The 11860-nt window shown below is 31.6% G+C and overlaps 1 protein-coding gene across 10 annotated transcripts; it reads left to right on the top strand.

Moving 5' to 3' along the window:
• Positions 1-2192: 2192 nt before the first annotated feature.
• On the top strand, positions 2193-11679 carry LOC105229465 (WD repeat-containing protein 26 homolog). Of its 10 annotated transcripts, none has more exons than XM_029551648.2 (6): positions 2198-2504; positions 2917-3074; positions 3672-3824; positions 3920-5054; positions 8320-9272; positions 9408-11679. In XM_029551648.2, the coding sequence occupies exons 4-6, from the start codon at positions 4539-4541 to the stop codon at positions 9889-9891; spliced, it is 1953 nt and encodes a 650-aa protein (XP_029407508.1). In that variant the 5' UTR covers positions 2198-2504; positions 2917-3074; positions 3672-3824; positions 3920-4538; the 3' UTR covers positions 9892-11679. The 10 variants fall into 10 exon arrangements, with proteins under 10 accessions (XP_011208081.1, XP_011208080.1, XP_011208078.1 ...); XM_029551650.2 differs by having other exon boundaries at positions 2204-2312; positions 2940-3074; XM_029551649.2 differs by having other exon boundaries at positions 2204-2312.
• Positions 11680-11860: the final 181 nt, after the last annotated feature.

Below are 11860 nucleotides of genomic sequence, written 5' to 3'. Positions count from 1 at the left end.
TGTACATGCCTTTTAAATAAATTAGTAACAACAGTGAAATAAATATTTTGAATATAATTCAATCATTTTAGTTAGATATTAGTTGGGGAACTACTTGCATTGCCTATTATTATACATATATTAACAATTAGAAGCGGGTCATTACTGTGTACATACAAACTCAGTTATTTTATACCGCGTTTACAAAATTTTTGCATTATTAAATTATTTGTTGAGTAAGAACTCAGAATATTTATTAATTTTCTAATTAAAAAAGCAATCGCCAGCTATTTAGACCTCTACACCTTCCTCATTTCAAGAGTGCGTCTTACGCTTAGTCCTGTAAAAAAATATTTAGAGAATACAGAAATTGCCTGTATAGCATTATCTTGTTTCGTAATTAAAAAACTATTTGTATATGACCTAAAATTAGTATAGTAAGATAATAAATTAAAACATTTTTTCTTTGAAAGCCTCAAATAGTAGGAGGTCCCTTTATGCTTTGTTTTATCAAGCTTAAACAACATACACTTATTTTGTATAGGCAATAAAATTGTAGTTTTTATTAAAAAAAAGTATTTTTTTTCATTTTTATATGAGATAGCGGTCCAAAACATTGCACATGTGCGCAACTCATGAAAATATTGTTAAGAGCAGCGATGAAGTTGAAATGGAAATGGAATTATAGGGAAAATTTAAGCAGTGTAAAGGTTTGAAGCATTCGAAATTTATATTTTTTATAAATTGGTGTAGTACAATAGTATAAACATTCGTATATTAGATCAGCATCGCATATGCATATATATATTTACGTATGTAGTGAATATAAACTGCAATAGCAATTAAATACCTATAAACTATAGAAATGAGGTACTAATTGTAATATAAGTAATATGTTAAACAAAAATCAAAATATACATGCAAATTAATTAATCTTAAGTAAATAATGAAATTATAAGCTAAAAAGTCAATAATGGGTGCATGTGAGACTGAATACATGAAAATAAAATATGGAATATAAAACTAAGAACTTAACACCTTGTATCTCAACGAATGGATATTGTTGGCATTAAATAACTGACATTGTGTAAAAACTCATTTATTAAATAATAATATAAATATGTAATTGTATGTAATCTATGATAGCTGAAAACTGTACGTAAACTTAACCGCTTAAATATAACTATTGTCATTTTGTTACATTAAAATAACAAAAAAATATATATATTCTTGAAATATCTAATTTCGTGTTTGTGAAAGAGCAGAGGAGAAAATAAATATAAAGAATTAAAAAAATTATATTAAAATATTTAATGATTTAAAACATGTAAGTATGTATGTATATTTGCATCCTATACCTACTTTTTTAACACACACCTTTTTTAAAGCACATATTCAGTTATACATATTTACATTTGGTTACATACGCCTAAGCATATTCGGTTATGCTAACCTGTTGACGTTGAATTTTTCTTATAATTAATAAAAATTCCAACAATATTTACCTTGACATGCATTCATACATAAATTTAAAACACGTAAATACATATGATTGACATCAATAATAACGGATAGACAATAACAACAAACCATAAGATAACCTGACAGCTAACAGCTGTTCCTCTCCCACTTTTCCTTCGTGTTATATTACATCGTCCTTTTTTGTTTTGTTCTGTTATTTATCACTTTATCTCATCCACATAATAGTTCGTAGATATATAAACCTATATATATATATATATGAGTGATTTATTTATAAGCAATAATCATTTTCATATCATTCTAACAAAATACAAAGTGTTAAGACATAATATTTTATTTACAAATACATATATTTAGATAAACACAAATATACACTCAAAACTGCACTATTTAAGTTTATAAAATAGTACATTTTTAAGCATATCTGGAATTCAACTGCACTAAACCTGCATACGATATGTGTAGTTATTGAATTATGCATTTGGTGCAGAAATAGAAAGAGGGTCAATAGTTAGCATAATTATTTTATAAAACATTTAATGATTATATAGAAACAAGAAACTATTTTAAAACGATAGTATTTAAAAATTATTACTCACAATTATACTTATTAGAAATTACTATTGATTTGGAGTTAATATTCCCTGTCGAAACTATAATACTTAAAAAGTACGTTTTCCAAAACTAATATGCAACCCTAGGCGACATACATACCAAACGAAAAGTGTTCGGTATGCAGAAGGAATAGTGGTGAGCAGAAGAAAAAATAGTAGTTCTTTGTTTCGTCATCGGTTTTTGACAATTTTTAAACATTTAACTTGTGTATTTGTGGTGAAAAATATGAAATATCGGTAGTAGAACAAGTAAATAATAATAATTCATTAAATATTTATGTGAAAAACATAAGCAACGTATGAAAAAAAACACTTTCGTATGTGCTGCAGTTGGATATGGAAAATAGAAAAAACTTACATTGCATTTGGTGAATATGGAAAAAGAGAAGTAGATGAAAGCGTATGAAATAAAGCAGTAATGAAATTTAGGTGATCGAATATAAATACATATGTATATATAGAAAGAGTGTTAGAGGAGGGGCAGGTTATATAGAAGTAAATAACAGGAAGTATAAAAGTACACAGAAACAAAAGTGCAACTGTTATGTGCTGCTGAAGACTTGTGCTGTGGAAGAAAAGAAAAAATTTTAAAACAACTATATTTTACAATATCGCCGAAAGTCCATTTATTGTGACATATTTATGTAGCCATCGTACAAAAGCAAAAGAAAATGTAATTTAAATACGCATGTATTTATTGATGTGGATACTTAAAATTATATGTATGTGTACTTTTATATATATTTTTATTAACCCTTGAAGTACATATATACTAACACAATAACTTCAATAATGCGATGTTGAATCCTATATTTTTGATGTAATTAAATTAATTGCAAAGAATAATTGCTTCACATTTAAAAGGAGTGGATATATATAAATAAGTTGTGCTAAAATTTAGAGTATTTGTGAAAAGTGAAGAAAAATATATGTTACTAAAGTGCGTATAAAATTAACTTGAAATGAAAGATAATTCATCGCTTCGAGGAAAAACAAATCGTACGTAATTGTCATTTTTCCCTATATACATTTATATGTTTATGCTTTGTATGTTCATCAATACAATAAAACCTGTCTTTAATATTTTCATAAATTTCCTTTTACCTTTATACGGCACCTTCATTAAAATACATACATACATATACATACATGGTTATAAGTATATACCACATCGTTGCTTTATAGATTGTCATTTACATACAAACATATTTATCTATTCACACAACATACATATGTATATTAAATAACGCGTAATATTGTAATAATTGAAAGTCTGGAGTCTTTCAGAAAGGGGTTATTTAGTAAAATTTTAGTAGCCAATAACTAAAGCCGTGTGTTCACAATAATACATATTAGCTCAGGGAACATATGTTCTCTTTACTTTTTAAAAACTTCACTTAATTATTTATACTTAAAATGCATATATTGTTAACTATAAGTTCTTTAAGTACCATATTTCAGGAAAATCTCGCAAGTTATTTTTTGTTCACATCCAAAATATATGTATTTAATTTAAAATAAAATTTGCCTTATTATTGAATTTCAACACTGAAGTGTCTAATGTCTAATATTTTTGTATTTTCTTTTTGTTATCAGCATTGTAATTTGTGTTGGCGCATTACTGAGGTAAACAACAATCTCAAATAATAGCTATCAAATACACGACAAGAAGCATATGTACATCAAAGAAAAACGTACATTTATTTTGTGAAGCAGGCGATACCGCTCAGAGCAGCTGCTAAAGCAGAGGTGAGTACTTTGGACGTAGAATGTTGGAGTTGCACTCAATTGTAAATATGTACCTACTATGGTTCTCTAACAAAATGATTGATATATATATGTAGGTAAGAGCAACTAAGTCGGCTGAGCAGAGAGACAAACAATTAAAATCTCAACGGCAGCAGTTGAAAAAGCTTGCGGACCTGAGAATTAACGAGAGCGTTTTAGCGCGACGAGAGTGTTTTGTTGACGTGCGTGTAAGTAAAGAGACTCAAAATTGATAGAAATAACAAGAAGGCTGCTGCAACTGGTACCTCTTCCGAGGACCAGCCGCCGCGCAAAAAAGGACGACGTTCAGCAGCAGGATCATCGGCAGCAGCCGCAGCGGGAGCTTCGATAACGACGACCGGATCCGCAGCAGCAGCAGTAACTGATACAAGTGGAAGTAGTAGTCTCAGTACGATTGCGTCTATTGACGCAGACACAGCGTCGACTTCACGAGCGGCACAACAGCAGCAATCAAATCAAAATCAAAATATTCGTGAGAAACAAAATAGAGGTGAATCAAAAAGTAATAGTTGCGTAAACATCGAAACAAGCGAGAATTTACAAGAAAATACAATAGGAAACACTTCGATTAGCAGTGATAGTATTGTGAGCGTCGTCAGTGGCGCAGTCGTTGACCGTAACATTGAAGTACTTGAAAATAATATTAATAGTAATAGTGGTAGCATAACAACGAATATGCAAAATTCAACACTGAATCCTACATTATCGAGCACATCCTCATCTGGATCGGGTTCGGTTGCGGGCTCCGCGTCAGTGTCCGCGTCTGGTGGGCCTTCGGTTGGCACTTCATCTGCAGCAAATTCGGCAAATGATGAAGTTGGTAGTACAGTGGGGCATATTGGTGACTCGCTAGCTAATATACCTAGTTCTGTAAATTCATCAACGTCAACGTCAAATGGCCACGACACAAAACACAATGGATTTACCGGTACCAATGAGAGTGGCACTGTGGACCTACAAAACAATCACGATCAATCAATCGTGCCTATTGCCAATCATAATTTGCATTTGGACAAGTCTAATCAGGAGATAATACGTTTGATTGGCCAATATTTGCAGGATATAGGATTGGAGAAATCGGTAAAGACCTTAATGGCAGAATCCGGTTGTTACTTGGAACATCCAGCTGCATCGAAATTTAGAGAGCATGTCTTGTCTGGAGAGTGGAACAAAGCTGACGTTGACTTAAAGGTGAGTGGGCACCAATTAAGGAATGTGCTAAAATTCATTATTATAGCAGATTTAAAAAATTAAATTAAGCCCTTATAATATTTGTATGCTCATTTTGCTTTTCTAATTTTGGATTATTCAACGTTTTGAACTTTAATTTACATTATCATATTTAAGAAATGTTTATTGCTATGGTGTGTTTAAATATGTATATATTATTCACAATGTTTTGCTCACAACTATTATCTCTTAAAGTTGCATACCCAATACCCATTAGTCTTTCTGTATTAGTAGAGCCAACGTCCAACGCACTCGCTAACCATTGGCCTCTATTCGCACCCGCTCCAGTGCTACAAAACATTTTTGTACAGAAACCTATACATCAAGTTATTTTATTTTGTTCACTCTTCTTTTGTACGATTGTTTACATTCCACTAAAATATCAGAAAAAAGCTAACTGCGTCAAAAAACCAAAAGAATTGGTGAATAAGTTGAAAAATGCTACCAACAAGAGTAAATTGATTGGCATCTGGAGGAGAGCAGCGACAGCTAATGCCAATGAGTGCCAGCTTTTACTTTTTCACATTTTTTATTAGTGTATGTGCGCTCTGTAAAAGCTTTTGGCGATTGCGCGCGCTCACTTAATGACTGGCTGGCTTTATGGTTTTATTTATAAGCGTAACCAACAGGCAAATTTGTATGTATGTATAAAAAATTACAAAAACAGAAAATTGAAGTAAACCAAAGCAAATTGTAGCAAAACAAAGAAATCGAGTGGAAGATGTACAAAGAACCCACACTGAAAAGCTAACAAAAAAACCACACATATATGTAGAAAATGTACAATGCCATATAAAAACTGATTCACTGCGTACGCTCTAGGTGGAGAGACTGATTTTGTCAGGTGTTTAATATGCATACATATGTAAGTATATATACATGTGTAAATGTATATTTCATGCGGTTGCAATCATGCATTTCCTAATAATGGGTCGCAAAATGTTCGATATCCATAATATGTTAAAAATTAACTTCAGTTTGAGGCATAAGTAGTTCAAGTAATATTGTTACACTATTGGCACAACTTGACTTATTTACTATATGCTTTGTCTACTTTAGTTGTTTGTGTTTTTCCAGTAGTTTGCTTTGCTTGGCTACGCATGATGAACTTCTTGGCTGATATTCTATTGTATGATGGTTCATACATATGTACATGGTAAACCGTGATGGGGGTGGGTGTTATGTGCGTTGTAGAAATGTGTCTATCGAAACAAAGGAACTGCAGAAGTGCTTATGATTTACATGCTCAATGTAAAAGTATTCATAATAGCAGCTGATTACCATGCATGTCGGGTCAATGTGCTCATATGTATTTAGCTTTGTTGTATAAAATGTTATTCGAGAAAAGAGAGTACAGCGACACAATAGCTAGCAAAGGCTTTACCTCACACCAGCTAGAAATTAGAGTTTGGATTTTTGAAGACGATTGATGTGTTTCGCATTTACTTAGTTCAAATATATTATTTTTATAAATTTTCTGTTTTGTAATTCACTATGTGTAAGCGCTCGATTATCATTTCGTAATTCAGCTGAGTTTTTTATTGACACCATTTACACCAATTAATATATGTAGGTCTTACAAGTACACAAGACGATATGCTTCTGGTATTCATCGTTTTGTGCTGTTACAACTTTGTATTTTCGAATACTACCTCGAAAATGTAAACGTACCTGTTTGGCGTATTTTAGTGATGTTGTTTGTAGTTTCTTTCCCTTCGTTCCCTACATACTTACTTTGATTACTTGAGTGATGTTGTAAGTAGCTGTCTGCCACTCGCTTTGTTTGAGCGCTACTCTCTTGATAAAAGGTTTACAAGTGGAAGCTACAACAAAATTGTTTGATTGAACTCAAAACAAAAAAATGTAAGATACTCTAATAAACTGGTATAACAGCTGACTACTTTACCGCTATTTTATTATGCCAATTTATTGAAATTATGGTATGGTTTGTTCGATTCTCTACTCCCAAAGCTTAGCCAATGTAAGAAATTTTAGTCACAAACGTAGTTTCAAACATTTTATTTGAGTATTAAGATATTTTAATTCTGTTTGAATAATTTCCAATACAGTTTGAGCGCTCTAGACTTGTATTTGCAGTTTATTCTTATTTTTGTACATCAACTGAATGGCAATTACATCGTCATTGCCACGACGACTTTAACATTGTATTTTTTAATTCAAGTTCAGTTACGTTTATGGTATAAATTTAAGATGTTAATTTAATGACGTTGGCAAATAAATTAAAATTATTTTAAACGTCATTTTGGTTTTAATATTGCTTTTTGTTATTTTTATAATATTTTACAACTTGCATTTGTTTATATTTACACAATTTTAAGAGCGTAATACTCATTGCTTGCTCTTATGCATATATGTATACATATATATTTTTACCACATTCAACGGTATCAACAATCGTTTTCTTGTGAAACGACTAATTTTTGTATTGAATCAGTTTTTAAATGTGCCTTCAAAGACTATTTTTAGAATTACGTACATGCATTTCTACATATGACAAACAAAAAATGTAAAACTCACGCGTACTCCAATGTAAGATGTTCACCACAATAAAAAATGTGGTCCATGACCATATATACATACATACTTTCTATACATAACGTCAGAGTAATCCAGGGAGCGCCTACGAGAGATTACTTTGTGTGTAAAAGAAAATTGATACTCTAATTCCAAAAAAGAAAAAAACAGTTAAAAGCATTTTTTACTTTTCATATGTTTTCATGATTTTTATTGGCATTTAAATAAAAATAATAAAAAAATTAACGGATTTATTAACAAAAAAAAGAATAAAACAAATTTACTCTCTACTTTTGACTTTTACGAATTTTGAAATAATATTTACAAATTTCCAAAATTCGAGACAGGCGCGGTAGAGAGATGTACAATATAACAAAGATTTTCTTTATCAAATTTCAAAGGAATTGATTAAGTAGAACTTGAGATATCATATCAATCACCTCAAAAAAGTAGTTTCGAAAACAACACGTTTAAAGTTTCGGCGTCCGCTAAACCGGTACAGTTGCCACAGCACTAAACGACTACAACTTCGAAAATAATTTTAATTTTGAAAAATTGTTTTAGGAAGATGTTTTTTAAATATAGACTATTTTAGACTAGAATACCTCTATATGTTAAATCATTAATTAAAATAGTGACACTATCTTACAATTAAACTGGAATTAAATTGAATTTTTTGTATAAAAAATAGGAACTTGAACCGCTCATTGACAATGGCAAACCATCGACTATCATCGAAATGAAATTTTTACTATTAGAGCAGAAGTACTTGGAATTTTTAGATGATGGCTGTCCATTGGATGCATTGCATGTGCTGCGCAATGAACTTACACCGCTACAACACAACACTTCACGTGTTCACCAACTTTCCTCATATATGATGTGTTCGAATAATCATGATCTCTATCAACGCGCCAAATGGGAGGGCAAGGGTATATTGTCACGTGCTGTGGTTATGGACCGTTTGCAGGCATTTCTACCACCAACAGTAATGATGCCACCACGCCGTTTACGCCACTTACTCCAGCAGGCTGTTGAATTGCAATCGGAACATTGCGATTTTCATGACATGGCGTTTAAAACAAATTTACAAAATATCTCATTGCTCACTGATCACACCTGTGACACAGATGGTTTTCCTATGCAAACTATACAGGTGCTCACCGATCATTGTGATGAGGTTTGGTATTGTAAATTCTCCCCAGATGGCCTTAAACTCGCTACAGGTAGCAAAGACTCCAGCGTTATCATTTGGGATGTGGATCCATATAAGTTGACACTAAAGCATCGACGCATATTGGAAGCGCAATCCAATATAAGCGTAGCTTTTGTTAGCTGGAGTCCAGATTCGAAATTATTATTGGTGGGTGGACCTGATGATACACCCGAAATAAGCATATGGAATGTAGACGATGGCAAATTAATTCTGAAAATGTCGCAATCAGTGGATGATAGTCTGTCATGTGGTGCTTTCAGTCGTGATGGTAGTCGCTTCGTTTGTGGCGGCCAAAAGGGGCAGTTCTACTTGTGCGATTTGAGTGGATCAATTCTTAATACTTGGGAAGGCGTACGCATCAATAGCGTGGCCTACCGCGCTGATAATAAGACTATAATAGCATCAGATAATCACTATCGTATCAGAGGGTAAGTTTCCCTTGAAACTATTAAAAGATTTTTTTTTTGAATGGAAGCATAAAGAACTTTAATATTTGTTTTTAGAGCTTTTTATAACTATTTACTTTGATTTTATTATATTTTCCCCATTTCGTTAATTTTCAGCTACAACTTCGAAGACCCCGGTACAGATTTCGATATTCTCAAAGAACCGCATCCGATAATGACATTTACCGTAAATTCTGCCGATCGTCTGGCCTTGCTCAACATATCCAGCCAAGGACTACATTTATGGGATTTGGAAGACAAGTGTTTAGTTCGGCGGTTTCAGGGCATACGTCAAAGCAAATTCGCCATACATTCATGCTTTGGTGGGGTAAATGAGAGTTTTGTGGCAAGCGGTAGCGAAGATAAACTGGTTTGTATTTGGCATATAAAGCGCGAGGAGCCCTTGGGCAAACTAGCCGGTCATACAAAAACAGTAAATTGTGTCTCCTGGAATCCGATGTTTCCGTCCCTCTTGGCATCAGCTAGTGACGATGCCACCGTACGTATTTGGGGCCCGAAATCGCACAGTGCCAACGCCACACCTGAAAGTGATGACTGTTCGTCTTGTTCATCATCGTCGTCATGGAATATGACATCGTAATTTAGCACACTTACGCATATACACACCATAAAAGCGGGAATCAGTAGAAGAAAGCACACTATTATCGCTATAGCCACTTAGATAAAACAACTAAAATAGCAATACAATAGTAATAATGATCTATAAAGAAGGTTAATGGACAAAACAAACAAAAAACTAATTGGAAATTAACAGGCAAGCACCAACTATAATTTAAAAATAAAACTATTATAAGAAAATAAAATATTTATATGCAATTTATTGGAAACCTGCAAAAGTGAAGGGTGCGTGAAGTGCTTGCTGCACTTTTCGAAATTGACTTCGAAAACAATGCTTGGCTAAATATCGCCACATTTAATGGTTAGATTAAACGAGTTGATGGGGGCACGTCAGTTAAATAATTTCGCCATTAGATTTTAAGACAGGCAAAACAAAAAGAGCCCAATGTGCCCATTGTTTCTTTTCAAATATTAACTTTCTAAATGTAAGGGCAACAAATAAAATGCATACAGTTATACAAAATGTATGTTACAAGCAAAAAATATCAAGAAATAATTGTAACAGAGAATTCGCTACAAAAATTAAATAATTATGAAAAATATAAGCCTGAAAGCAAAGAGAACTAAATTCATTTAATTGAAGGGAAAATGAACGTATAAAAACGAAATTAAGAAAAAATTAAATATAACAATTAAACTGGTTTAAAATTAATATATGAAATAAGCGTTAATAGTAATTAAACGAAAATTAGTACTGCAACGGGATAGCACGGATATTTGCAGTGGCGTGCATAAATTGAAATATTTAAAACAACTCATTTAAATAATCTATTTTTTTTAACATAACAATGAAACGTGTTTTGAGTATTAAAATAAAAGCTTGAAAACTTGATGAACCCAACTATCCCTTCTCAAAACAGTTACTTTAAATACATATTACAGAACTCTTTAAAGGTTTAACTGTCATACGCGTTTAACAGTCTTTTTAATATGTTGAGGTTTTATAATTTTTTATATGTATGCGTTTTTTGTTATTTTTTACACTCAAGCAAATAGTACATATACATATATAATAAGTAAATAAATAATAAATATTTTTAACTTGACAATTTATATGTTCTGTTTAGCGATAATAGCAACATAGCTCTTAAGCTAGCGTTAATATACGAAGTAGGAAACTATTAATGCGCCTTTTTTAATTAATTGTAATAATTTAAAGTTATACATATATAATGCTTTAAAAATTAATGAAGTATATCATCAGCTAATGTGCGCCACTCTGTTCAACTGTGCTACTTTCCCTTCTTAGTTATTTAAAAATTATATGTAAAATAAGAACTGTTCTTAAGTGATTACATAATAGTATATATACATATATAGATATGTAGATATATATATATACCGGAAGTAAAAAATATATGAAAAATGGGCGGGAAATGAAAAACAATATATGCACGTAAGGCCAGCCTCCACAACTTATTACAAAAAAAATATCGAGCAGCGTAGATTAACAACGTATGAAGAATGTAATAAATTATTAGCAGAGATTTCATGCACACAAGCAAACAAAAAAATTAAATTAAATATTATATGCATAGTGATAAATCAAAATTGACATACAAACCTATTAAAATAATATACAAGCAGTGCATTAAAATGTGAAAATTAATGAACGATTTAACGTATGTACATACATATGTATGTACACTATATACAGACACAAACTTATCTGTTTATGTAGACATATATAAAGAACATTTTTAATTACGGTATTTAAGCGAATGATAATAAATTACGTTTATATAAGATATATATTTTGTATAGCAATCCTTTTTTCGCTATGGGTGGGTGAAAAATTTGAAGATATTACTATTTTTTTATTTTGAATTCAGATATCTCGCACTTGGGGTTAAAAATCCCTTATTGTGCCGTGTTTAGAAGATGAATATTTGAAAAAATATTAATAATGTTCAATAACACATAACTGCCTT

This window comes from Bactrocera dorsalis, chromosome 5, assembly GCF_023373825.1.
Source record: "Bactrocera dorsalis isolate Fly_Bdor chromosome 5, ASM2337382v1, whole genome shotgun sequence".
Taxonomy (NCBI): domain Eukaryota; kingdom Metazoa; phylum Arthropoda; class Insecta; order Diptera; family Tephritidae; genus Bactrocera; species Bactrocera dorsalis.
This window is presented reverse-complemented; position numbering and strand designations above follow the sequence as displayed.